The following is a 26,553-nucleotide window of genomic DNA, read 5'->3' on the forward strand; positions in this document are numbered from 1 at the left end:
CCAAACGCCACAGTCCATTCCGTCGACCCCTGAGCAACCTACCTCCACATCTGAAAGGGCAGAATTGGCGGTTTGGAGATCAATCACTACCCATTACGGCACTGACCCCCTGTTGTGATGGCGCCAAAGTAGCGCAGACCGCTGGCAGCTGAACTCCTAGGCTAAAGCAGTCTCTGCCCAGCGCAGCTTGGCGATGTCGTGAACAAGTGGCCCTCATTGTGCCTCTTGAGATCTCGCAGCAGAGGGAACAGAATCCCCGCCCAAGAACCAATTGTTCATAGAAATTTGAGTAAGGATATCTCCTCGATTAAGATGGACACGAAGAGCGCATCTTCGACCGTTGGAAATAGGGGCAACGGCCGTGTCCCACAAGAAGGCTTAGTCGTAGCCGCCACGGCGTCTAACAATCAAAGACATCAGCCCGGCTAAGCCAGCCTAGCCTCGTTACTCTCCGACAAGTGAGCCAACTTGAATGATGGAGATAGGAATCGGTTAAATCATCTCAAGCTTGGCGAAGTATGTCGAAGTAAGAACCTTAAATAGATCGAGACCCCAATACACGATGCTTCGTTTTCTTTTGTTTATATTATGTAATCGGCGAGATCCTCGCGGTCGCGTCTTCACAACTGTCTTTTACGGCCACCTCCAACTTTTACTTTTGTGACTCAGACGCCGGCAGACGCCACAGAAATGGGAAATGCAGGTGACGGCAGGCGTTTCCATGCACCATCCAACTTCAGTGCCGTGCCACAGGGTTACTTATTGCTCAGAGAGTGACCGTGTACAGTAAACGGCGAAAAGACGTCTAACTGGCAAGGCGATTTGACATAAAGCTGAAGCAAAAGCTTTCCCGTCTCACTCGGGATTGTCGGCTCTGCCTCGTGGGCTTTTAAGTGTTGACAGGGAGGGCGAGCTAACGTGGAGCGTGTAGCGAAAACAAACATTGCGTCCTTAGCAAGGACAGGGCCAGTCTCAGCTAGCACCGCCCGGAAACGCCCCACCAAGTACCGAAGCCCGGAGCGGGTTAGGGGCCAAGCTCCACATTAAATGATCCACCCCGTCCGGCTTTCTGCACAGTCCACGGTTGAGTATGCCAAAGTCACTATGTCACTGTTTCCATTAGAGATGCAGACCGATCGCAGGAGACGTCGCGCGTGCAGATCACCAGAAACTCAGAAGTAGTCAACTGCGAGCTCATCCAGGTTTCTGGGCCGAATTGGCTCGTGCAATTCTCGTCGTCTATTCGCTATGGTATCAATCTATGGTATCAATCTTCCATCAAGGGACCGCGCTCCATACATGCTCCAATCAAACTATGCAAGTTCACTGCCAGACGCCCTCAAATCTTGATTGTTCTGGACGCGTTGAGTCTGGCCCCCTTGCCATCTACCCAGTCACCCGGCTAACCCCATTGCCTCCGTAACCAGTCGCCAGACCTTCTCCAAATTTTGTAATAGTCTTGTTCATCTTGACAGACAGCCGTCTCGAGATGCTGTCCCGTTTCCTCTCCCTAGACCCAAATTCGCATTCTCCCTGGACATCCTCATCGTCGGATATCGCGTTGTCGTCGTGCCTGGGTTTCGGCACTGCTCTGCTCCCGCAGGTGGTGCATATGACTTGATGCGGCCGTACCAAGTGCAAATCGCTCATTCGTCGCGCGCGTGCCGTAGTGGCCATATACGGTGAAGTGATTCTTGGCGCAGACTGTGCGGCAATGGCATCTCCATCCGTAGCCCGTCTCCTCATTGACCTCGCCCGTCGGGCAGCAACTTCTTCTACGCTCGTTGGGCTCATCGCAGTTGACGACTGTATCCTCCCCTGTGTGGTCGTGATCAAACCCGTATTGGTGGATGTATGTTTTGTTGCTTCGATGTTGTCGCCCAGCGTTTCTTCTCTGCCTGTGGCAATTTCTCCTGCCAGCTCAGACCAGAGGGCATACCCAATAGCATCGTGGATCACTGGCGCGCTGACGAGCTTTCGGCACTCCTGTAAGCCGTTTGCCTTGTCCAGACGACCGAGTTCCCTGATCTCGAACATGGTCAGATCGCACTGAATCTTGATGTATCCCGCAAGTAGTTGATCCTCCCATCTTGCCTCGATGAAATTCCTCAAGAACTCGCGTGCTTCGGCCACGGATTTCTGTTGCCGCGCACTATCGAGAGTTGGTTCTTCTTCCTTTTTCACTTTCTCAGTCTCGTCAACTGGGTGGTTGGTGACGTCTACTTCGAAGGGAACATCAAAGTAATGCTTGGCCACGGATGCCTCGCCAACGTCATCGAACTCGTCTGTTCGGTGTTGCCGAGCTGTGCTCCTCGCTTCGTCTACTGGGACGGTCGGCCCGTTGATAGATTTCCCTGGAATGATGGGCTGGTAAAGCTGCTGTTCCAGGGCCGCAAAAAAGGGGCCGGCCTTGCTAAGGTTGCTGGAGGAAAGGAGGCTCATGGTGTATAGATTGCCCGGCATCTTGCCGGATGATGCGTTCCTCGAGTTTCGGAGCATTTCTGGTTGAGTGTCAACTATTGTTATGAAGTTGGAGGAATGCCTCTGGACCAGTTGGCCAAGGTCGAAGACCGTGACTGCGGACCAAGATTCAGCGGTCTTCTAGTCCAAGGCTGGGTCACGTCTAGCTTAAGTTTACATTGACCACGCCGCCATGTGAGCAAGGTATGTACCTTTTGAAGCTTTGCAGGTCAATAAAAGTCAAGGTTCATGACGATGATGGCAAGCCTCACAAGCCACTCAAGCGTCTGGGCCGATAAGATGTACGGCGTATGCATGCAGCATCCGACAAAGTCTATTGCAATCGATCTGAGAGACAAGGTGAACATTAACGACACTTGCACAAATAACAGGGCATCGATCAGGAACGTGCCACACAATCTCTGGCTTGCATTTGCTTTTGAGGTGTTTCCCGAAGTGGGCAGGTACCAAGGTCCGAGGCTGTTCTCTTATGTAATGCCAAGAGGACTGTTTTACACTTGAGGATTACGATGAGATTCGTGGCAGTATCGGTTTACTCAGTAGTCCGTTCCAAGAATTTTAATCTGCTGTAGAAGACTATTAATCCTTGTTGAAAACTTGCCAAACTCGGCAGACTGGCGGAGATGGAAGGGTTGTTAAATACTAGACGGTACGTACCGCTATGCTAGTTGATGGCCTGCGGTGACGACTATTGTTAGTGGATATTCGGCCTGCTTTAACCTTGTCTCATTGCGTTGACAGTTGAGGTGAGCTGGCAGGCAATGAGCAATGGTATTCAATATGCGCCGCAGCATTTTCTAACTTTCATGGTTTGGAAAGCTGAGTGTTCAATATATAAAAAAGACCGACAGGCATTTCGCATACAATCTTCGCAGGTTGCATCGTGGACCATTGATTTTGCGTACACGACTCTCAACGCGACGATGTGGTCTCGCGGTCGCTACACGTATCTTGATCCATCGCGAATCCAATGTAAAAGATTGAGTGTGCAACACTGCGCCATGTAAAGATTCCTAGTAGAGACGATGCCTCCAGAATCCTTCGTGTAGGAAGCAAGAAAGTGTTGGCAGACATCTTACTGAGCTCGCATGTTTGAGAAGAAATGTCACTGATGTCGACAGGTGACCTAAAACAAAGGCTTATGTATCTTCAAAGAAAAAGGAACGACCAGTATGCCGTGTTACTGAACTTTGCGAAAGCTCATCAATGCCGTTCTCATACCCTCAGGTAACAAAGCGGTCGATCAGTTGCCAATGCCTCTTGGTGGCCTTCTTTGTCAAGCGACACAGTCAAGTCTACAAGAAGAATACTAGCATCCATATCTATGTGGGAGATTGCAGAGTGTACCTAGTGAATTCCCTGTGGAGGAGGAAGAGGTTGAATAGGGTTGCTGTGTCGATCCTTGCCTGCCTCACCTCTCACCTTCGCACCTGCCTTCAATTGGAATTCCTTCCAGACCGCGCCTTCCTCAAGTCGTGTTGTCACCAGCCACTGTTTCCCTCAGTCTAACTTAGGTCTCTCATCTCACTGTTTCGTCTCACCTTCACCTTGAGTTTTCCTCTCAACACCAGCTTTAGCGATTCTCCTCATCATCAACTTCTACCACTTGGCTTCCTGTTTTGGAATCGCTATTATCAAGTTATCATCCGAAACTGCACTACACTCGATCATCTCTTGCCTCTGCTATATTCTCAGAGAACCGGCAAGATGAGAGGAATCGACCCCATCAACGTGGCTCTGGCCTTCGGTGCTTTCATCATTGCGTTGAGAGCCCTATTCCAGGCCGCAATCCAACTTTTATACTATCTCCCAGAGTTGTTGAAGCTTCTGACCATCGAAGACAACCTGAAGATGATTGTCGGCTTCTGGATTCTCATCCATACTCTTCTCGCTGCCCCCTTCTCTTATCTTTACGTTATAAACCCATCAATCCGATACTTCATCCCTTCGCTCGGTTGTTCAGAAGAAACTGCGACCAGAATCGACCAGAAGATAGCTCGTTGCAGCATGGTTGCCTTCATCCCATACCCCAGTACTGTATTGCACGCGTCTGCAGCAGTTGTTGGCTATCTGTGTCGGACATCGATCACAATCGCGACCTTGGCCACCGACAGAATATTCAAGGAGAGACGAACCAACGTTGTTACCGAAGCGAAACAGCCTTCCCTCAATCTCCATGCGGAACTTACAACTGAGCAAAAAGCCGCTGAGGCGCGGAGATGCCGACTACCGGGCCCTGTCTGCGAATCCAGGCGGCATCAACTTGACATCAAACGAAAGGAGGTGAACGAGCTGGTTAAACAACTGGGAGAGGTGGAACAGCGCGAGCTCGACGCAAACGGTGCTACGGATACTGAAAGAGCCTCTCGCAAACTCATACAGCAACGCCTTGATCGTACCGAGCAACAACTGTCCCAGTACAGCCCGGAAGCGAATAACATCCGACAACTCGAGTCTCAGCTGGCAGAATACCAGAAGAAGGCCGACCAGGCTAGACTTCGCGCCGACAAGGCCGAGCGCCTGCTCAAGACAGAGGTCGAGAATTCAAAGTGGATCATCGAACGGAAGGACGCCCACGCCAGAAAGCTCCGCGGCGATGCAGCGCATGTCGCCGTGGTGGCAAAAGACAGGCTAGGGGTTATGCGTGCCGAGATCAAGTCGTTGAAGCAGGAGTTGGACGAAGCAACACGAAAAAACACGCCTGCCGACATTGAGACTTTCATTGCAGAGAAAGACACGACCATCCAGTTCTTGATTGATGCGGGAATTGCCGTTGAGGAAGACCGCGACGAGAAGATGAAATACGCCGAGACTATGTACGCTTTGCTGGAAACAGAGAACCAAAACCTGCGACAGCAACTGAGTGACTCGACCAATATCTTGCAGAATGCTGGCAACAAAGCTGAGATCTGTTCTCTGAGAGACACTCTGGCGGATGCTCAGAAACATATTCAGACAGCCAAGGCGGGTCTTACTAACAAGCAAGCTAGGATCGACGAGCTTGAGAACCAGGTCAAGAAGGCCACAGGCGAGTCAAATGCGGCCATGGCCGGTGTCGCTAACCAAATCAACAAATTGACCGCCGAGCTCTCAGCCGCACAAGAGAAACTGGTCCTTGGAATGACGAAAGAACACATCGAAAGCATTACACATCAGACGGAAGAGCTGAGCAACCAGCTCACAACCGCACAAGCCAGTCACACTAGCAAGATGAACCAGGCATCAGCCATCCATACCGAGCAACAGCAGTGCATCGCCTCTCTACGCAGCAATTTGGATGCTTCCAATAACGAGAACACAAGCCTCCGTCAAGAGGTATCGCGACTTCAAGAGCTGCATCATCAGAACGCAGTCTCCAACGCCAACAGCGGGGCTATCGAACAGCGTCTGGAAGCTGTGCAGCACCAGCATCAAACTGACCTGAACCAAGCGAGAACCTTATTTGCCACGAAGGATGGCGAATTCAAACACCTCCAAGACAGCCTTGTTGTTGCCCGGGTACGTATCAGTAGCCTGGAAAAAGAAGTCACCGAGATGCAAGAATACAACGAGGACCACGACAAAGAAGTCGAGAGCTTGAAGGAACAGCTGCACAAGGCACTTACCAATGAGCAGGATGCCATCAAACGCTTCACAGAGCTGGAGGAGAGGAGAAAAAAGGAGGCCACCGCAGACCTTCTAAGGTATAACCGGCTCAAGGTCGAATACAACAAGGCCAGCCGACAGAGGGACAACCTTGCTGCCGGCACCCGGACTGACAAGACTGAAGCTCTCCGAAATCAGCTGAGTAAGTGACTGAGGTCAGTTACGGCCTGAAGAAGATGCTAACTGTTTCTGTAGCGAAGGCAGCTGACATGATAACGGACCGTGACATAAGTATCATGACCTTGGAAGAGCAGGTCCAAGGAATGAAGAGCAATTTCGAAAACGGACATGCTGGTGCCAACACAAGCGCCGAGGATCAGAACAATCAGAAGACATCCCCGAACCAAACGCAGTTATACACCACCGAGACCAAAGAGAAGCAGCAAAAAGCATTGGAAATGATCAACAGAGCCCAATGGCTGGGAGGCGTCAACGAGGACGGCTCAGAGGAGGATGCTCAGTCTGATACTGGCATGGAAATGGAAAGCACGCAGGCATACGACGCCACGAACCCAAAGACCCAGGACGAAAAGAAGAATCAAGGAGAGGAGGATGCCGAGGAGGAAGACGAGGAATTCGAAGCGGCAATGAACCAGGCCATTGATGAGTCGAACCAAGAGTACGAAAACCGAACAGCCGCCATATTCAAGACAAGCATTGAGGCCCCAGGAGTCAAAAACCCTTTTGCACTGCCTGGACCCCCAACAACAGCATCGGACTTCTCTGCCATGTTCGGCAGACATGACCCTGTGCCGATATTTGGGCAACAGACAGCAAACATGTCAAGCCCGGAAAAGCCTGTGACGCCGGACTCGACGACTGCGAAGCACCTCAAGAGCGGTGTCACATTCTGGATGCCCACGAAGATGTCTCCTGCCACACCGACCCCCAAACAGCAACAGAAGCAGCAGAATGCTTCGGGACAAGAGGCATCTGATACCCCCGCCCCGATCACAGGTCGCAAACTCAAGCGTCCATCGACTCGGCGTCTCTCGCATACGAAGGAGCAGCAGCTCCAATCCCCCAACCCCTCCTCTGATGCAGTCTACAAACCTGCCCCGAAGAACGAGTGATCTCCCGAGGATCCATGAAGCTTCTACCCTGTTCAGTGGGAACTACTCTTTTTTTTTTAAACTTTTATGTTCGTTTATACTATGATCATGATCACGGTCGGCGAGCCGAGTTCATCATGATGGAGTCCGTCAAATCGCGAACAGATGCGACCAATATGGATGTGGACACGGAAAAATGAATATAGCCAAGGATATGACAGTAATCAAAAAGTGATTTCTTGCAATCAGTGGTATTGTGTTTTGGTGCACGCATGCGTAATGTGACATGACGCCTTTCTTACAAGTCCTCCAGATCCAAGCCATCAACCTTGCCCAGGAAATCCCCGGTGCCGCCCCTGAGCAGCTCCTCGACATCGAGGGTACCCGCTGTGATGTACTTCTCGCTGACGCCGGCGTTGACGCGCTTCGACAACAGCTCGCGCAGCTGCGCCCGCATGGCGCCCATCTCCGCCTTGGAGATGTTCTTGTCCTCCTGCTGCTTCTTCTTCCGCTGGCTCCCGCGGCCGGTCCAGCTGCCCGCCTTGTCCAGCTCCTCGCTGTCGTACTCGACGCCGAGCTCCTCGGCCGCGGCCTTGACCCAGTCCTCGTCCTTGGTGCCCTTCTCCTTGGCCAGCGTCGCGTCGGTGAGCTTCTTGGCCAGGTCCACCCTCGGCTTGAGACGGGACGCGATGCGGCGGTCAATGTCGATCGTCCTCATGAGGTATTTCTTCTTGCTCGCGTGCTCGGCGTGGACCTTGGCGGCCAACCGGCGTGTCGGGACGACCTCTTCGGGCCCACAGAGGATGATGCTCAGACCCGTGCGCTCGGCACGCGCCGTACGACCGGAGCGATGGACGTACATGTCGGCGGCGCGGGGCACGTGGTAGTGGATGACCTGATCGATGCCGGGGATGTCGAGACCGCGGGCGGCGACGTCGGTGGCGATGAGGACCGAGGTGGTGTTGGGCTTCGTCGCCGTGAACTTTTCGACGGAGCGGAGACGCGCCTTTTGCGGCATCTGGGAGTGGAGCGCCGTGGCGTTGAGGTTGAGGTTCTGTAGGAAGGGTGCGAGGCGGCGGACGGCGCTGATGGAGTTTGTGAAGACAAGGGTCCTGCGGTTAGGGTTGAGCAGGAGGACAGTGTAGAGGTAGAGATCCTGGGATGTGTTAGCTGCGTGACAAATACGAAAGAAGGGGGTGAGGGGGCGGAAACGACTCACCTTTTCCATAGCGCCGCACTCGATGAGGCCCTCCTTCAGACCGGCCGCCATCTGCTTCGCTGGGTTGACGTCGATGAACTTGGGCTTCTCCTCGCGGAAGTTGAGCTTCTTCAGCAGGTACTCCATCGACTCCTTCTCCGACATGAGGCCCCATTTGCCCTTGCCCGCCAGCTTCTGCTGCAGCCCCTGGTGGAACGTTGCGGAGAAGACGAGCGTTTGCCGGGCCGAGAGGTCCTTCTCGTCGTCGTCATCGTCGTCCTCCTCAATCACCTCGCGATCCAAGGCGTCGAGAATCTCGCCCGCCTCTTTAAAGTGGCCCTCGCTCAGCAGTCTGTCAGCCTCGTCAACCACGAGGTACCTGATCTGCCTGAACCCTGCGAGCAGCTCCCGGCTTCCACTGATGACCTCCCACAGACGTCCCGGCGTACCAATGACGATATCTGCCTTGGCCAGTTGCCTTTGCTGCTTGAATACTGAGAGACCACCCGTCACCGAGCAGACGAATGGCGCGTTGGGCAGGCCGGCGCAGAGATTCTTGATGTGGTTGGTGATCTGGTGGGCCAATTCTCTCGTCGGCGACAGGATCAGCGCGAGTGGTGTGTTTTCGGGCTTCGCAGGCTTCTCCCCGTCCGCCTTGTCCTCGTACTTCTCGAGCCAGTCTTCGACGATGGGGATCGAAAACGCCAGCGTTTTACCGGAACCGGTCGACGCCTTTCCGATGACGTCGTGGCCGGCAAGGATCTCGGGTATGGTCGATGTCTGAATCTTTGTCGGCTTGGCGAACTTGAGTTTGGAGATGGCCGAGACCAGGGCGGGCGAGAGGCCGAGATCCACCCACGGGGTCATGTCAAGGTCCTCCTCGGCCTCTTCAACCTTTTCCAGAGCCGTAAATAGGTTGCTCTCGAGCTTGGCGTCCTCGGGCTTGGACTGGGCCTTCTTCTGCTTCTTTTCTTTCTTCTTCTTTCCCTGGGGTTCTCCAGTCGCAGGTTCGGCGGCATCTGTGTCGTCAACCTTGTCCTCAGGCCTGTCGTTCTTTGCCTGTTGCTCTGCCTTTGCCGCCTTTTTTTCCTTCTTGGTCTTCTTTGGCTCCGTCTTCTTCTCTGTCTTGGGCTCCTCTTTCACCGGTTCGGGCTGAGAAGGGGCGGGCTCAGAGTCGCTGAAGCCTTCGAACTCGTCTTCGTTTTGTTCCTTCTCGTCGCCGGAGGGGATAGCAGCGACCTAGTCTTCGGTCAGTAGGTGCGGGTTGTAGAGGCTACACGGGTCAGATACGTACAAACTCGATGTTGTCTCCATGCTTGACGACATCCACACCCTCAATGACCTCCAGCCCGTAGAAACCCTCGGCATCGTCGAACATCTCGGGCACGTCGACCTTCTTCCAAGGCAATGCGCTGGCGGCGACCTTGCGCTTTTTCGAAGGCGCATTCTTAGTGTTGGCGGACTTTTGACGCTTCTGAGGGTTCTGGCCGGCCTCGGAGGGCTGGTGTTTCCTCTTGTGCTGCATCGTGGCGTGTGTGGTGGTGGTATATCGAGGCGAAAAGAAAATGTCTTGGGAAATGCCCCGCGAAAAATGCACCCAAAATTTCGATGCGCAAATGCGGCCGAGCAATTGATCGCTCGCTGCGTTTCTCTGCGCTGCGCTCGAAAATTTCAGCGGACCCGGAAAAATACTTCAACCGAACGATGGAGCCCCGAGAGCGCCTTCAGAAGCCCAGACCACACCTTAATTCAGCCCTACAGCGACCGGCAATCGCTGCAGCAAATTTTCTTTCGGCGGGCAGCGACATTCGAACCCCTCTAATAAAATAATTCTCAGTGAACGTTTCCCCTCCCCCCACCATCTCGCATCGCGTAACTCGGCCCCTTTCGCACCACTCACTCACCTCGTTGCTATCAACATGGGTAAATCTTCCAAGGACAAGCGCGACGCTTACTACCGCCTCGCCAAGGAGCAGGGCTGGCGCGCACGCAGCGCTTTCAAGCTGTTGCAACTGGACGAGGGTGAGTCACTTTACCCCGCCATTTCTGTGTGTCGTGGGCATCAAATGCTAACATGAGCCTAGAGTTTGACCTCTTCGCCAACGTCACCAGAGTCGTCGACCTATGCGCCGCCCCCGGGAGTTGGTCGCAAGTCTTGTCTCGTGTGCTCATCAAAGGGGAGAAGTTTGGCCGTTCAGCATGGCAGGATCGAGGGGCCAAGTTCCGCCAGGAGATGCTTGGCGTCTTCCCTGCTACCCCTGAATCCGGCGCGTCCGAGGCCAAAACCCAGGCAGAGGAGACCAAGGAAGAAGCCCAGCCCCGCAAGGACGTCAAGATTGTGTCCATCGACCTGCAGCCCATCAGCCCTCTGCCTGGTATCATTACTCTGCGTGCCGACATCACGCACCCGGCCACCGTGCCTCTACTCTTGAAGGCCCTCGACCCTGACTACGATGCCAACTCCAAGAGCAAGCAAGCGACCGACCGCGTCGACCTGGTCATCAGCGACGGCGCCCCCGATGTTACCGGTCTTCACGACTTGGACATCTACGTTCAGTCGCAGCTCCTCTTCGCCGCACTCAACCTCGCCCTCTGCGTCCTGAAGCCCGGCGGCAAGTTCGTCGCCAAGATCTTCCGTGGCCGCAACGTCGATCTCCTGTATGCGCAGCTCAAGATCTTCTTCGAGACCGTCATCGTCGCCAAGCCTAGGTCATCCCGCGCGAGCAGTGTCGAGGCTTTCATTGTGTGCATCAACTTCCAGCCCCCTGCAGGATTCCAGGCCAGCCTCGAGAATCCGCTGGGCGTGGGACACAAACTGCCCGAGATGGTCGAGGAGCGGAGGAGTCAGCTGCCCGCCATCGCCGACGCGCTGATGCAGAACCCCGCCACGGGCAAGTGGGACACATCGCCCACCTCATCTGCCACTAGGGGTGAAGGACAAGTCGTCGAAGTGGAGGCATACGACGAGACGGACGAGGCTACGGACCACGAAAAGAACATTAGGTGGATTGCGCCCTTCATTGCATGCGGTGACCTGTCGGCATTCGATTCTGATGCGTCCTACCAACTGCCCGAGGACCATGTTTCTCTTGACCCCGTGCAACCGCCAACAGCACCTCCCTACAAGCGCGCCATCGAACTGAGAAAGGCCGCCGGTGGGGCGTACGGCAAGACCTCCGTCAAGGTCTAGGCTGCTTCTCCCAATCCGAGACCAGACAAATCTCCCAAAACCAAGCTCACTCATCGTCGTCCGTGTCAGCCGGGCCCTCGGGCATCGATGACCCCCTCTTCTCGAGCAGATACAGCTTTCCAGAGTGCGACTGGCCCCACTCAAACGTCCCCAACGCCTGCTCGTACAGCTTGCTCGCCTGCGGTGACGAGGTCAGGAGTAAGAAGCGTCTCAGGTCCGGCCACTCATCCAAGATCTCGTTCAAACACTCCATCAGCCACGGCGCTAGGCCTTTGCCCTGATGTGACGGCAGCACGTAGATGTCTGCAAGGTAGCCGATGGTGACGTAATCCGTGACGATTCGGGCGAGGCCCACGAGCTCGGGTCCCTTTTTGCCTAGCAACGGTTGGAAGTAGACTGCATCAAAGAGAGGGGGCGACGTACCTGCAATATCGGCGGTAGACGCGGGGAGCTTGTAGATACCAAGACACAGCGAGTTGTCAATCATCCTACGCAGAGCGTCCTCCGACACCCGCCTTGTCCACCACAACAACTCCGAGTCAAACGCATCGTTGATGGCCTTGAGGTCGAGGAGCGACCGGTCGGTGGAGATAAGGTAGTCATCCTTGTACCACTGCTTGGATATCTGATTCGGCATCGTGAAATAAATGAAATTGGAATGTAGTTGAAAGACGCTTTGAAACCCAGCCGGCGGCTTTGGTCCGTGATAAAGGCCCCTCAAAGGTTGAGCTAAAGAGACTGAGAGCGCAGAGAGGATCGAGCGCCTCTCCCTGACCTGAGAGCGTCATGACGCCCGGATCAAGCCACCCAAGCCACTGTCTGGGAGCTCCAGTTCGTACGGTACCTAGTCTGTTGAGGTGAACTCAACCTCCCCCACAGATGAAGGTGGGGGGGGGGTACATACACGTAGGTAGACCATCTGCCGTGTCTCTCACTTTACCCGTCGCGGTAAGCCCAGCCGGAAGTGGGGCCCCCTGCATCCGCTGTCGATTGCGGTCGGGGAGCGTGCAGTGGACCTGTTCGGATTGACCGCCGCTGAAAGAAGGCCAGCCAAGGTTCTTCCAGCGTGAGCACCAACAGCAATGTCTACCTATTCTGATCACCCCAACGCATTCGACTTTCCTCCCATGCAAATCCCACCAAATTGAAATTGAAAGGCTTTTGGAATATTGGTAAATCTGTTTTCTTTCAGCAGATATCCAACATCTACTTTCTGTGGTGTTGCATCCTACTCACCCAGGTGACCCCTCCCTACATCATCGGAAGACGAGGACCCAAGGCACCCGCTTGGTCAAAAATCTTTCTAAGCAATATTGGCGCTTCACTGTCGTTTTGCAAATTCCTTGCACCAGGACCACAAGTCATTTGCAACATGTTCGATTCCCGGTGACAAGAAGAAAGCCGCGATTGTATACAAACTGAAAGGAACTTTCTATGAACCCCCTGGATACCATTGTCGTAACTGGTCGAGGCAGAGTCACCTTGTACGCGGACAGGATTACAAGTTTCTCTGCGGTTATAGTGAAAAAGACGATGAAGAGCCTCCCGGATTATCCTACATAGACGACCATAATTTCAGCAACGGCAATATTGCCAAAGATCGGGATGTCTTTGTCTTTGACCTCGACAACGGCCTCAAGTGGATGGTCTAACGGAACGAGGGCCAGCTGCTCACTACGGAAACCTCGGGTAAGAAGCGCGTTCAGCTGAAATCAGTGACTCGAGTAAAGAATACTTCAATACTTGAACAAGGAGTGAGAGAGATATGTCAAACTTGGGTTTAGGGTTGCTGAGGAAAAGTGAAACAATATAAACCCGCCGCAGGAACATTGCGGTTCACCATTATCCTAAACATTCACTTGATGCTGTCTGAACATGCTTTCTGATTCACTTGTTGAAGGCATCTTTTCTCTTGGGTATTGAAGTCGTTTAACCCTCCACATTTCCTCCTTGGTACAGAAAACAGAGGTCAGACAATATCGTAGTGGACGAGCTGGACCCTAACATATCAAACACAACTTATCTGCTCGACACCAACAAGTCCACAACTGTGTTATATCCTCGCTATTCTTCATGGAAGCTATGCTGACTTTCCTCTTTCAGCATCACGATAAGATGAACTTCTGCGGCCACGACGCTCTCAACATCTTCGCTGCTGAAGTCAATGGTGAGGTTCCGGATCGCCCTTTGCGACGGGCCATTGATAGCAAGATTCGTCACTTCTTTCGGTGCTTCGACAATGAGGACTGGGGTGGTGTAAAACCGCACTTGAGTCCAAACGCGAGGCTTATCGACAGGCTGGAGAATCCAAGCGATATCTGCGTCGATACTGACTCTATCATCGACTGGTTTAAGCACGAGAGACAATGCGACCAACACACAGCCCACCGGCTCCTGCTTGTCGACCGAGGACGAGTCACTTGCCATGTCGCTCGATTCCGGACAACGGGGGCCGGAGATTTCGGCTACTGCAACAAAACTCCTCGGTTCTTCAAGAAACACGATGTCTACATCATTGACCTGGACGATCAACAACAGATCAAACGCATTGAGCTTCGAGACAACGATAGCGAAGTCACGGAGCATGTTGGGGACGTGGTATTGATGGATCTTGCTGTTGAAGAGGCGGAGGAGGAGGGGATCAAAATGAAAGACCATATTTGAGAAGCGTTGCCGAAGCGTAGCTCATGGGCTGATCGAGAAGCCGAATGGTCTATTTAAATAGGACACAGAGACAACACCTCAGTCATTCTGGCTAGTTATGCAAGATTGCATTGCTGCAGACACCATTCAGGCCCCTTGATATGATGGTGGGATTATTGCCTCAAAACATGGATTTTCCAGCATGCTTCGTTCTGAGCGGGTCGACTGCACAATATCCTTGGTTCTCGTCTCTCAATCTGGTCAGAGGGAACTTCAAAGCAAAAGACAAGACAAACATAGGATTGACTTCAGTAACCACATCGAAGAGCCCTTGCGATTACGTGCATGCCAAACTTGACCCAGGCAGACTGCCAATACGTGACACATCCTGAATGCTTTACCTTTCTCAACTTGTTACCTCGAGCACCCAGACTATGGAGCTTTTGTCTCTTGTCCTGTGTGGATCTTGGAATGCCTACAGCGTCGATCCCATCCAAATTTTCCACTATTACTCAAAGTTGGCGCCAACTACGAGGGTTGAAAAACGCAACTGGACTGTGAAAGCATGTTGATACGGATTCCATAGGTATTATGAATCATCAATTTCTATCGATTGATGACTATGCAGTGCTAGTAGGAGCTCTGTAGGTCAAATAGTAAAGCGAAACAAACCAAATCCTAAGTTCGGAAGCCCTCCTTCATGACTTTCTTGGAGACGTAATCTTTGTGATTTCCCAGATCTCATGATTACCCGCCGGATGCTCGACGCCAACCTGGAGGACAGCTTACCATCCCAAGACAGCTAGGAACCACTTGCCTCGATCGATAGCCCACGAGCCCCAGGTATCCTCTAGCGAGTACCATCCCTGCTTGACATCCACGGGGTACCGTTCTGGCTTGTATATCTTGAAGTTGCGCTCGTCGAGGGCGGTGTGGCCGGTTTGTGCTGCGGGGAAGCCATTCTGTCGAACGACTCCAGAGGCTATGTTCGCCCAGATGCGGTGAAGGATGGAAAGATGGCTACCCTCGCACGGCTGGAACCAGGAACTGCCGAAAATGTCAGCCAGGTAGGTTGAGTCTCCGACAGCATTCATTTGAGAGGTCGAACGCGGCAAGGGAAGGCAGCTGTGAGAGCCGCACATTTCGCAGATCATGTCGTCAAGAAGCCAGACTTTGTCGCGGGGTAGGAACATGCTGGCACTCAGAGAGTGGACACCAACGTCACCGGTGTTGCCGTAGTGGAAGTCGCCGGCGTTGTCGAGGTATTCGAAGTAGGAAGTATGCTGAAGACTACGGAAGTGGTTGAGGTTGCCAATCTCAATGACGGTGTCTGCTTCTGCGTTGTACTGGCAGTAGGTAGAAGAAAGCTGGGTATCATAGGCATTGGCCACCAGGTCGGGGTCGCACTGCTCAGGATCAGCCTCATAGGAAACACCGGGACGTACGCCGGCCTCAATATCTGGTCCGCTGACTCTACAGGCTTTGACTTCCGATTGAGAGTCTTGATCGACTTGTACCTCGTCCCCTTCATCAACGTAATGATGAGAAGAAAAGTTGGGCTTGCTCAAGTTGCCGCTGTCGCTCACAATCCACGTGATGTCGGCGTCAGCTCGAACTAGTTCGGGGTGCTTGTCTACGAACGACTTGGTGCTCTGCCATAGCAGCCTCGCATTCTCATCATTCTGGGAAGATATCTCGTTGGTGCCGTACGCAATGCCATGATCTCTCATTACGCGGAACACATCGACGTTGATATCGCACATGAACTGTGTCTGGAGAGACCGCTGGTGTCAGCCCTTACAAACCAAGACAAGCAGGATTCCAACGCCAACTCACACCAGGCTCAACCATCCAGAACCAGTCATAAGTCTGGAGACGCTTCTCTTGTGCAAAGAGACCAGCGGACCAGCGAAGCTTGTGCTGCGAAGCTCGGATCTGGGCTGTGTCGGCGTTCACCCCCTAAGTGCGCACAGTACCAGCCTCAAAGCAGCCATTGTTAACCGACCGGGGGTTAGACCAGTGTTGCTGAGGGATCAAGTCGTAGGTGACAGTTCCGGCAGTGGCATTGGAAGCAGCATCCTTGAAGTCTTCGCTAAGCTCCTCAAAGCTGAAGAGCACCCAGTCGTAACGGTACTTGCTGTTGAATCGCTTCTCGAGCTGTGCGACCGAGGCAACCATCTGGCCCAGCTGGGTCTCGGACACAAGCGCGACAAAGGCAGCTCTTGGTGAAGGATCGCGAAAGTAGAGTGGCCCCGAAGAAGCCGATGGAATCTGGAGAAGGACTAACAGGACCGTGATGAAGAAGGAATACCAAAATGGCGAGAAGGACATGTTGCGTTCCGCCATCTTGTCCGATGGCATTGGGGATGGAGATCGGCAGGGTGACAGTGCGAATGTGAAGAAGTCGCAAAAGAAAGTAGGAAATGATCAAGTGTCCGCGTACAAAAGATATGAGGAGAGTTTTTTCGGGCGATGCAAGATCTGGTTTGTTTTGCAAGATTGTTGTGCAGAAGGCTTGGTCAGAAGTTGTTTGGATGGCAGCGGCGTTGATGGGAGAGGGAAGCCAACCACCCAATCCAAGACAAGGCTAGCGTCTCGCTTAACATGTCCATGATTTTGGAGGCAGGAACGACTTGTTGCACCCTTCAGCACACGTGACTTGATGATCCAGAGGCTTCCACGAGGGATGTGCGCCTCAGGCGTCTAGGTGAGGCCCGGTAAGGCCCTTGGGAGCAGAGAGCAGAATCTGAAGGCCACAGGCGTCACATAACGAAGATCCTTTGGTGACATTACATGTCATCACATCAAGCAGACAATCGTCTCACATTCAACTTTTCAGGGGTGGACGTAGATGCAAGTGTCGTCTCAAGCAGAAAAGTATTCATGAGACAAATGCGCAAGCCCAAAGAAAATGAACGAGGTTTTCCGAGAAACGCAGTTTTATATCACAAAGGGCCTTATCATCAATATAGATGTTATGTGATATCTACTAAGCCATTTGAAGGTTTCATCTTTAGAGCATTGATACGCGGATTCAAGCTGTTATCTTTGTTAGACCAAGGCGGATTACTGTCCAGATTCTTGATCGTCGTTCTGTTGAAGTGAAACAAGAGGCTTTGTTCCATAGATGGCATACTATTGTAAGAATACTCAAGAGACAGTGACCACTATTCCGGCTTCAGTCAGCTTGTTTTGAAAAATTGCACCTCAATATGGCGCAGAATATCAATACAAAACTGACAGTCGAGTCCCCTTACAATTTCATCTCCCACGTTTCTCCTACCTCCTTCGTGCCCCAATCTTCATGTTCCCTGGTAACCTTCAACTCGAATCCAAATGTAGTGTACAATCGTCGCGCAGAGACCAATAAATTGCTGGTCGACAACACAATTCGCTCATATCCTACTTCCTTAGCCATGCCGATACAGAGCTTCATCAAACTCGATCCCAAACCAGATCCCCGCGCAGCCTCCTCCACTAAAAAGCATCGCAGTCTTGCCTTGATTGGTGCTTCCGGCTCTTTGACAAGCATGATGCACCCTAGGAACTCTCCGTCTCTCTCGGCAATCCAGCACCGTTCCATGGCAGGGTCGTAGTTGCAAAGAAAGTCCGATGTAATTCTGCAAACAAGTGCTTCAAAACGCTCATTGTAGCCAAAATCCTTTGAGTAGATCGCCGCATGTCGATAGGTGATGTAGCCCATGTCACCGGCACGGTGGCCCCTGATCCTGATGGTTTTTGATGTGACACTGTTTGGCGTTTCCATATTGACAACTTTGACAGCCAGAGAGGCGAGCTTCGGAGGCTTGATTGATATTTGGACGTGGTATGTTGTAGGTTGGAACACACGAGCTCATATTTCGTGAAGTGACTTGACGCAACTTATCTATGCAAGACGAAATCCTTGTGATGCAGCGGTCAACTCAAACACCGACCGCTATTGGCTGCGGGGAAATGTCAAATGCATGTCGTTTTAGGGCGCAGTGACCGAAAGTATGCCAAGCCAGCTGCAAGACCGCTTCATGACAGGAAAAATGGGTCCAATAGCTCCCAATGTGCAATAAAGGATCATAGTCTATAGTAATGCTAGGCTGGTTTTATTGGCAATGGTATCCCTGAGGGCAAGCAAAGTGCTTCCGGTTATTAGTTACAACATAGATTGTTCGAGAACAGAGCACTCACTCGCTGGATGATGTAGGAGGTCTACATCCTACCGCTGAAATTCTTGGACTCTCCTAGCGTCTCTTCAACCTTACAGTTACGAGGTTGCTTCATGTATATGATACATCTTTTATGCTGTTTTCGCCACGAAAAGTTGATAGACAACAGAAAGATCAATTCTTAATGAGTGGCCAGCATTTTTCTCACTGTAGAGCTGACACAGGGAGCCTGAGCAATATGTGTGGTTTTCGGAATTAGCAGGCAGTATTTACGGATCACTGGACTATCTTCATCGGGTGTAACAGAGTCAGTTCCTTTGAAATTATGAATTTGGTGTCAAAGATACATCAGTTAATTATCAAGACAGTGGATCTTCATCCAGAGTCCTTCGTCTTTCATGTTTCGAAGCTGGAAGGAACGTTGCGAGGGACTGTCACTTCGAAACCAGCCTCACAAGACCTTGATTAAAACCGCCGACCGCAGAGCTTAGCCAAATAATCTCTCCTTCTTCCAATCCAGAAGCCAAAATGACTGCCTCTCTAACGCTTGCGTTTTCCACGGCCCATCTTCGCGATACCCCAATCTTGCATCCGCTTTCCCTGCTTGGAGTGACCCATCCACCATCCCGCCAGAAGTAAGCGGTCCTGAAAGCTGCTCCCATGACCTGTCCGTCATAATTATGCAAGAGGACATCAAATTCAGCTGGTGATGTTGTTTCATCAAGTCCGACTCGTGCCCAGGCTACACTATACGGTTGGCGATGCGTCGTCTTATGCTTCGTAAAAGGCGAGGGGCTTGTGGGTTTGGGATCCACGTAAACCGTCATTACCGGGACTGTTTCATCTCTGGATTTGTAGAGGGAAAAAGGGTACATGGGAATAGACAGATTGACAGGTCGCGGGCCAGCCATTATTCGGAGTTCTCCTTCCTTCTTGAACGCAAGGCGTACTATGAATCGCCGACTGGGGTCTAGAGCAGCATCTGAGAAGGCGGCGATCATGTGTGCCTCGATCTTTTGGGCTATCAACTGCACTTGATTTTCTTCTTCCATCTCATGCGCAACCTTTGGCCAAGAGAAGTCTTGAGCGGCGGCACGGAGCCGCTCGATGCCGTATTGAAGAAGATAGCATGCCGACCAGGCTTTTGCGTCTTTGTTCCGAGGATTGGTTGGCAGTCCAGCAGAGTAGGCTAAAGTGGTGATGGTCTCAAAACTTGGGTCAGAAAGAATAACCTCACTAGAAGAATCGAGGTAGGAGGGTGCCATGTTGAATCTCTCATCCAGCGTGGTCGAAAGAATGTAACGTGCACCAAACCTCATGCTGGACACAATCTCCCTTATATACCTTTTTGACCAAGTTCGGCCCCGCCTCCGGGCAGACATATTCCATTTGATCATGTGTGATAACAGTTGGTTGCCTAAGTCAAACTCCTCAAGGAGCAGGGTAGGTTAGCAGCGCTATGTCTTTATTGCTGCATGGTTGGCTGTCGCTTGCAAGTAAAGCAATGCTGGGATTGGTGCGCCGCTCTGCTGTGCCGTAGGATGTGACTTGCTGACCTGCCTGTTATGGACTCAGGTTATTTTGCGAGTCACATTGAGAAAGTTGAACGTCTGTTTTGTGCCCCGCAGTGCGTGACTGGTCGTATGATGCGAGTGTCTCGACAATCAACAATAGGGAAGGGCACGTAAAGGATAAACACACGACGGAGGCGTTCAGTACTGAACAGTCCAGGCAAAAGGGTGTCTTTGAATTCTAGTAAACATGGAGTATTCGCAATACGAAATCAAAGAGGCAATTGGCCACACCTTATGAACTGGTTCAACGATTTAATGCATAATTGTCAATTAAATTGGCAGAGTTATAATGACACAAATGGACAGGGGTTAAAGAGATATCATGTAATGAGAGCGGATTTTTCAAAGCTGAGCAGCACTAGACTTGTCTGTCGTGCCAGAGCGAGAAGGTTGGACAATTTCCTCGCTGACACAGTCACAAGAGAGCTAAAGATTTTGGACTCAAGTGCAGTAAGACTCCTAGGGAGGGCTCTCAGAACGTTTCTCATAGCCTAGTATGTAATTGAAAGAGCTACGTGATGACAGAAAGAAATCTAATTCTGACCTTCGGGCTGCGCGGGCGCGTTGCCGCCGACAGCTTTGTGCTGAATCGGGGCCTCGCCTCCACGGCGTTCTTGTTTGAGTTGTGGTGGGCACTGTATTGTCTATTTCATGAGAATCTAAAGATAGTGAGGATCCTCATCGCAAGTCATCATCGATACAAATGCAAGCTATGAGACAATTGTCCATGTTTAGTTCGGCGATAATGCCCAGAAGAGCCTCAAACTGAACCCTTGCAGGTCACTCTGTTGAAGAGGCTGCAAGCGCTCCAGTCATTTCGCATTTGTATTATTCGCTCTGAAAATCAGCAGTAACTCAATCAACATCTAGATAGGTTTGTTGGTCATTGTCGAGCGAGGACAAGAAGAGACCGCCGACACCAGTATCTCGGGCCCAGGACCAAGGTAGAGGTGGAGCCGGACCCGAAATTGTCTCCAGATAGATGACCCGAATGGGAAGGTCGATGATGATCTGCAGAATGGATGCCGACCTGTTTATCTGCAAAATGGGGGGCTGGTCTCTCGCAGCCCCGCCTCGCGCGATGAGGGATAAGTTTTAAGCATCAACCCTCTTCACCTTAACATCTGAAATTCTCATCGCTCTTGGGTCCCCGGGTAGTTCCACGCACTCCGCCGCCATGTTGGTTCATCTTCTCGGTCTGGCAGCACTTGCCTGTGCCTCGCCTGTCACAACGAGAAACCTCATCGCATCTCGAAACCTGACTCTGAGCTGGGATATCTTGCCAACTGGGAGTCAACAGCAATTCAGAGGTCTGTCACCGGTTTCGAACACGATTGCGTGGGTCTCTGGAACAGGAGGCACTGTCCTGCGCACCATCGACGGCGGCGCCTCTTGGGAATCAGTCGGCCCTGAACTCACTGGCGGCGACGCCGAACTGCAGTTCCGCGACGTCCAGGCATTTTCTGCAGACAAAGCCATCATCTTATCCATTGGCGAAGGGGCAGATTCGCGCATCTACATCACCACCAACGGCGGCAAGTCATGGACGCAGACTTTCGCCAACACTGAGGCTGCTGCCTTTTACAATTGCGTCGACTTCGAGGACGATGAAAGGGGCATTGCGGTCAGTGACCCCGTTGACGGCAAATTTCGGCTGATCGAAACGGTTGACGGGGGTGAGTCGTGGAATATCGTTGACCCCAGCGGCATGGCGCCTGCGGTGGAAGGCGAGTTTGGTTTCGCTGCCAGTGGGACTTGCATTTCCACGGCAGCGGGACGATGGTATCTGGCGTCTGGTGGCATTGATCCTGGCAGAGTCCTCCGGAGTCCTGATGGATATCACTGGGATGCATCAGGCAGCGCAATCGCCGGTGGTGCGTCGGCCGGGGTTTTCTCCGTACGATTCAAGAACGGGTTGCAAGGCATTGCGACCGGAGGTGACTTCAACGTCGTGAATGGCTCCGCTTACACGTCAGCATGGTCCCAGGATGGCGGAGAGACGTGGACGGCGTCGGAGGTGTTTCCTGGCGGTTATCGGTCAGGGGCATCATGGGTTCCGGGATTGTGCGGAGTGGCCGTCGCTGTGGGTCCTTCCGGCTCCGACATCACGGTCGACGACGGCAGGACATGGAAAACATTCGATACGGGCTCATTTGACAGCGTCGAGTGTATCTCAGGCGGGATTTGCTGGGCCTCCGGATCGAGCGGAAGGGTTGGAAAGCTGACGCTGAGGTGAGGGGAATGCTGGTCCTTCATTACCAGCCAAGTCAGTCTTCACCGCGCTTGAACTAATTCCATTCATTTGAAAAAAGAAAAGAAAAAGTTTGCGCTCTGTGAGAGGGTGGTCAGTTCTTCGTATCTTGCGAAAGCTCAACAAGGTGGTGCAAACACATCTTGCAACTCAAGCTGGCCATTGAGTGCTTGAACAATGGTGATTGTGGTGGTGGGGACCACCCCGATGGATCTAGCTATTTTCAGAAAGGCTCGACACACAAGAAGTGATACCCTGCAAATCCATCCCCTAGGCATGCTCCTGCACTAACAGTATTGCATGGGAGATATATGTGAATCAGTTAGGTCAGCATGGAGTCGAGAACTCCAGTGAGACGGCACGTACCTGAAACAGGTCACAGCGTGCCTCGTTTGGGCAAACTCGCTACCAATCAACAGCTTAGACACAAAGCCAACATCCCACCCTTCACGTCGAGGGGTTCCCTAGGGGGCGGCAAAGTAGGTGGGCAAGTGCCTCTTATTTAAGGTAAATTGCAGGATGCAAACAGTTTTGGCAGTGAGGAACAAACTTAGCCCAGACGCCATGCAAGCTAGTGCGTCATGACCCAGAGCCCCAGACCAGCGTAACCATCTATCGACTCCCGATCGGTGTCTTGGAATGCTCCGAACTTCCACAATGCAACTTGATCTCCCCTTTAAGACTAACCCGCGCGCCCTGCTCCGCATCCCAGCGACGAGGATGCTTGAGACCAGTAGCTAGAAGTCCCGGATTGCCTCTGTCTGCATCGCATTTTCTTACTGCCGCTCGTGACAATGGCTGGTAGCCTCCACGCCCAAATCACCGAGTCACTGACGCCTGGGCGCGTCTTTGGCTCGCTTTTCTTTGTGTTTGTCGGCCTGCTCGTCCTCGACCACATCTCAAAGCCGACATATCCGGAAAACATCCCCGTCGTCGGCTATGGAAAGGGCACTCTCGCCCGTATCAAGAACTTTTACTATTACATCTTTCGCTACCGCGACTGGGTAATCGAGGGCTACCACAAGGTTCGCGCAATACCCCGCCATTGATACACACCATGGCTCAATGTTAACTTGCATTGCGACAATGTAGTACAACAAGCAGGACCGCGCATTCATCGTTCCCGCTGCCGCAAGTCGAGCACCCGACATCATCATCCCGCGATCCCTCACGAAGTGGCTGCTCGAGTACCCGGACTCCGTTGTCTCCGCGCACGAAGCCCACAACGATGTGCTGTACAGCGATTACAACTTCCTGGGCAAGGTCTACGCCGATGACGTCTGGCATACCCGGGTGATCCATAAGAGCCTTGCCCGCCATCTTAGCTCCTTGGTCCCAGGGATTGAGGAGGAAGTCTCCGTGGCCGTGGACGAAGCGTTTGGCACCGACACCGAGAACTGGAAGACGTTAAGTCTTTGGGACGCATGGCTGACCATCGTGCCACCGGTTACCAACCGCATGCTTGTCGGCGAGGGCATCTGCCGAAACAAGGAATTCTGCAAGGCAATGGTTTCATTCGTCGACCAGGTCATCCTCAACTGCTTCGCCCTGCATATGGTGCCGCAGATTATGCTCCCCATTTTCGGACGCCTCATCACACTGCCAAACTGGTGGCTGTGGCGCAAGGCAGCCAAACATAGCTTACCCGTCATCAGGAAGCGCCTTGATGATCTGGCGAAGAAAGAGGCGGGAGATCCGGCTTACGACAGCTGGACTGCACCTGAAGACTTCGTTACATGGGACGTCCGCATGGCCAAAGCCGAGAAGAATTACTTCGAGCTCGACCCCTACGTCATCTCAAAACGACTCTTACCTATTCAGTTTGCGGCAATCCACACGACTGTGATCACCGGCCATGGCATTGTTCTTGATTTACTGAGTTCTGATCCTGCCAAGGGGTATATCCAAGGCATCAGGGAAGAGGCAGAGCGGGTGCTTAAGGAAGAGGGTGGTCGCTGGACCAAGAACGGCTTGTCGCGACTATACCGCCTTGACAGCGCCATCCGCGAGAGCCAGAGGCTGAGCAACTTCAGCTGTACTCTGATGGAGCGCAAGGTGGTTGCCAAGGAGGGCATTACAAACGAACAAGAGGGCTGGTACCTGCCACAAAACACTTTCTTGACCGTCAACCTGGAAGGCCTGCACCACGACGACGATCTCACGCCCAACGCAGGGGAGTACGACGCCTTCCGTACAAGTCGGCAAAGGGAAGAGTACGAGGCGAAACCGCAGTCGGAGAGGACTTTGGAGGAGGGACTGAGGTTGAAGAACCTCGGCATGGTAACAACGAGTGACAGTCATCTCCCCTTTGGGCATGGACGACACGCATGGTAACAATCTTCTCTCTTGAACCTTTTCGCTTTGAAGCCTCCCAAACTGACTCGTCACGTTGCAGCCCGGGCCGCTTCTTCGTCGCTCACGAGTTGAAAATGGTAGTAGCCAATTTGTTCCTCAACTACGACTTGAAGCCACTATCCGAACGACCAAAGCCGCAGTGGGTCGGCGTGACGATTGTACCACCAGTGAGTGCGAAGATTGAGTTGAAGCGTAGGAAAGGCACAGTGTAGATAGGAGGACAAGGGATCCGGTAATGAGTCTTTCAAATGAGAACAACGAATCAAAGGGTTAGGCATGGTGGAGACAATATGGCCATCAATAATGATGCAGCTTGATAATGTTTTTTGGCTTGTGGTATTCTCATAACACTACCCAACTTGGTTACAAACATCCTTGTATCTTGGCGCTGCAGGACAGGCTAATTGGTGTTGATACCAACCAAGCACGTCGGTAATGTTTGTTTTTGCGTTGAGCAAAGATCATCTCTTCGAGTAGTCCCCAAATGCCGTTTTCCCCGTCTATCAATGATCAAGTCGTTTTCTCATCCTCAACCGGAACACTACTGTCAAAGTCCCAACTCATTTCAAACTCTTGGAGCCGAGCAAAGCCAACCGTTGTCATATCGATGAACAGCATGGGCCAATCAATCAAGAAGATGTGCTCTCGTCTGAATCAGACTTGCTGATGATCACGGATCGCCGCGCCAGATCGGTGAAGGCTGTCCCGATGGATTTTTTGTTTAAAGAATTGCCATCATACCTCCCGTACCAACCCGTCCTGCCTCTAATCAGAAAGTGACTCCCGAAGAAGCTGCGGTGCTGCCGCCAGACCGCTAACAATACCGTCAAATCAGATATGCAATCTTGCAGCTCTCCAGCAGCTCAGCAGCTCAGCAGCTAGCAGCGTGGAAGCATGGGGTTGCTCGTGCGGATTGAGTCTCCTTCCAACACGGATAGCAGATGCACGTTTTTCCAGATCACCGTCATTCGTAATACCCATTGGGATCATGCCAAAGAATCTCAAATATACTAACCTCGATTATCAATTTAACAACCTTTTCAAAGCCATCTTAAACTTCAGTATACAGGTTCCTACACTGGATCTTCAAAACTCCTGCATTAACCGTCCTTGAAGGCATCTTACAATGTCTGCCATGGCCCCTCTCATACCCGACCAAAGGGAAGTTTCGCCATGTCATCTCATCGGCTCGGTCTAATGCGGAAGAGGCCTTATATGTAATCGTCTAAAGACCACCGAATATTTTGTCTGATGGATATTGCAGTATCTAGTACCTACCTCTCGAGTATAGATCCACGCAGTGAAAATCTTACCCGTGCACATTAGGCCAAGAAATTAGGAAAGATCCAGTCAGCGGAGCCCTAGTGTTACTGGAGATTGGAGCTCCCAGCCATCACGGATTCAAAGAAGTTTGCAATTTGCAAGGGATCAAGCGGTACACGCATGAAGGGATTCTTTTTTGGAACCAGAAACTCTACGACTTCGCAGTAGTCAAAGATGATTCCTCTCGGAGCCTCTCTTTGAAAATGGGACGTTACTGTCATAGTATGGAGTTGTGCTGTGTTTAGTAATGATGCTCACCTAGCCGCGCACAAACAGCCTCTACTCAAGCATCCAGGCGAGTCGGTAAGCTTGTGCCTGGTAATGTTTCCAGCTGCTGTTCCTATAACACCATAACTGGTTGGATAGTTAGTGTCAAGTCAAGCCAACAACCGCCGACGAAATACTTTGTCTTGAGACAATAAATTCGACGGACAACGCGAATGCGAAAGCTTTGCGGGAAGACATGGGTTGAGGCTAGCAACTAGAACCGGATATCAAGAGCATATATATATATATATATATATTAGGACATGCAACTTCGCAGATGTTTTGGAATATCTTTGATCGGGGAAGTCGGCACGCTCTGTTCGAGGTATATTCAATGAAAGATTTAAGGCAAATTCCTTGACAGCATGAATGATATGCTACCGCTTTTCAAGACGGGTAGGATTTCCATTGATC

The 26,553-nt window shown here is 52.0% G+C and overlaps 10 protein-coding genes across 10 annotated transcripts; 5 read left to right on the forward strand and 5 right to left on the reverse strand.

The window, feature by feature from the left end:
- Nucleotides 1–1,543: 1,543 nt before the first annotated feature.
- ColSpa_11204 (uncharacterized protein) lies at nucleotides 1,544–2,463 on the reverse strand (the record flags this gene model as incomplete). Its single annotated transcript, XM_049277416.1, has 2 exons — nucleotides 1,544–1,818; nucleotides 1,839–2,463. The coding sequence occupies 2 exons, from the start codon at nucleotides 2,461–2,463 to the stop codon at nucleotides 1,544–1,546; spliced, it is 900 nt and encodes a 299-aa protein (XP_049133373.1).
- Nucleotides 2,464–4,188: 1,725 nt separating this feature from the next.
- On the forward strand, nucleotides 4,189–7,199 carry ColSpa_11205 (uncharacterized protein; the record flags this gene model as incomplete). The annotated part of the gene is made up of 2 exons (XM_049277417.1): nucleotides 4,189–6,268; nucleotides 6,322–7,199. 2 exons carry the CDS (start codon nucleotides 4,189–4,191, stop codon nucleotides 7,197–7,199), a joined length of 2,958 nt encoding a protein of 985 aa, XP_049133374.1.
- Nucleotides 7,200–7,476: 277 nt separating this feature from the next.
- Nucleotides 7,477–9,901, reverse strand: ColSpa_11206 (ATP-dependent RNA helicase MAK5; the record flags this gene model as incomplete). The annotated part of the gene is made up of 3 exons (XM_049277418.1): nucleotides 7,477–8,334; nucleotides 8,398–9,615; nucleotides 9,671–9,901. 3 exons carry the CDS (start codon nucleotides 9,899–9,901, stop codon nucleotides 7,477–7,479), a joined length of 2,307 nt encoding a protein of 768 aa, XP_049133375.1.
- A 394-nt stretch (nucleotides 9,902–10,295) lies between these two features.
- ColSpa_11207 (tRNA (cytosine(34)-C(5))-methyltransferase) lies at nucleotides 10,296–11,566 on the forward strand (the record flags this gene model as incomplete). The annotated part of the gene is made up of 2 exons (XM_049277419.1): nucleotides 10,296–10,398; nucleotides 10,461–11,566. The coding sequence occupies 2 exons, from the start codon at nucleotides 10,296–10,298 to the stop codon at nucleotides 11,564–11,566; spliced, it is 1,209 nt and encodes a 402-aa protein (XP_049133376.1).
- A 46-nt stretch (nucleotides 11,567–11,612) lies between these two features.
- Nucleotides 11,613–12,203, reverse strand: ColSpa_11208 (uncharacterized protein; the record flags this gene model as incomplete). Its single annotated transcript, XM_049277420.1, has 2 exons — nucleotides 11,613–11,962; nucleotides 11,990–12,203. 2 exons carry the CDS (start codon nucleotides 12,201–12,203, stop codon nucleotides 11,613–11,615), a joined length of 564 nt encoding a protein of 187 aa, XP_049133377.1.
- Nucleotides 12,204–13,630: 1,427 nt separating this feature from the next.
- On the reverse strand, nucleotides 13,631–14,224 carry ColSpa_11209 (uncharacterized protein; the record flags this gene model as incomplete). The annotated part of the gene is made up of 1 exon (XM_049277421.1): nucleotides 13,631–14,224. The coding sequence occupies one exon, from the start codon at nucleotides 14,222–14,224 to the stop codon at nucleotides 13,631–13,633; it is 594 nt and encodes a 197-aa protein (XP_049133378.1).
- A 770-nt stretch (nucleotides 14,225–14,994) lies between these two features.
- ColSpa_11210 (alpha-1,2 mannosyltransferase KTR1) lies at nucleotides 14,995–16,555 on the reverse strand (the record flags this gene model as incomplete). Its single annotated transcript, XM_049277422.1, is given in 3 exon segments — nucleotides 14,995–15,981; nucleotides 16,046–16,168; nucleotides 16,181–16,555. 3 exon segments carry the CDS (start codon nucleotides 16,553–16,555, stop codon nucleotides 14,995–14,997), a joined length of 1,485 nt encoding a protein of 494 aa, XP_049133379.1.
- Nucleotides 16,556–21,120: 4,565 nt separating this feature from the next.
- On the forward strand, nucleotides 21,121–22,179 carry ColSpa_11211 (uncharacterized protein; the record flags this gene model as incomplete). The annotated part of the gene is made up of 1 exon (XM_049277423.1): nucleotides 21,121–22,179. One exon carries the CDS (start codon nucleotides 21,121–21,123, stop codon nucleotides 22,177–22,179), a length of 1,059 nt encoding a protein of 352 aa, XP_049133380.1.
- Nucleotides 22,180–22,988: 809 nt separating this feature from the next.
- On the forward strand, nucleotides 22,989–23,243 carry ColSpa_11212 (uncharacterized protein; the record flags this gene model as incomplete). The annotated part of the gene is made up of 1 exon (XM_049277424.1): nucleotides 22,989–23,243. One exon carries the CDS (start codon nucleotides 22,989–22,991, stop codon nucleotides 23,241–23,243), a length of 255 nt encoding a protein of 84 aa, XP_049133381.1.
- Nucleotides 23,244–23,652: 409 nt separating this feature from the next.
- ColSpa_11213 (cytochrome P450 monooxygenase gloP) lies at nucleotides 23,653–24,761 on the forward strand (the record flags this gene model as incomplete). The annotated part of the gene is made up of 2 exons (XM_049277425.1): nucleotides 23,653–24,524; nucleotides 24,590–24,761. 2 exons carry the CDS (start codon nucleotides 23,653–23,655, stop codon nucleotides 24,759–24,761), a joined length of 1,044 nt encoding a protein of 347 aa, XP_049133382.1.
- Between the last annotated feature and the right edge of the window lie 1,792 nt (nucleotides 24,762–26,553).

Source organism: Colletotrichum spaethianum, assembly GCF_022836535.1.
Source record: "Colletotrichum spaethianum MAFF 239500 DNA, contig43, whole genome shotgun sequence".
NCBI lineage: Eukaryota > Fungi > Ascomycota > Sordariomycetes > Glomerellales > Glomerellaceae > Colletotrichum > Colletotrichum spaethianum.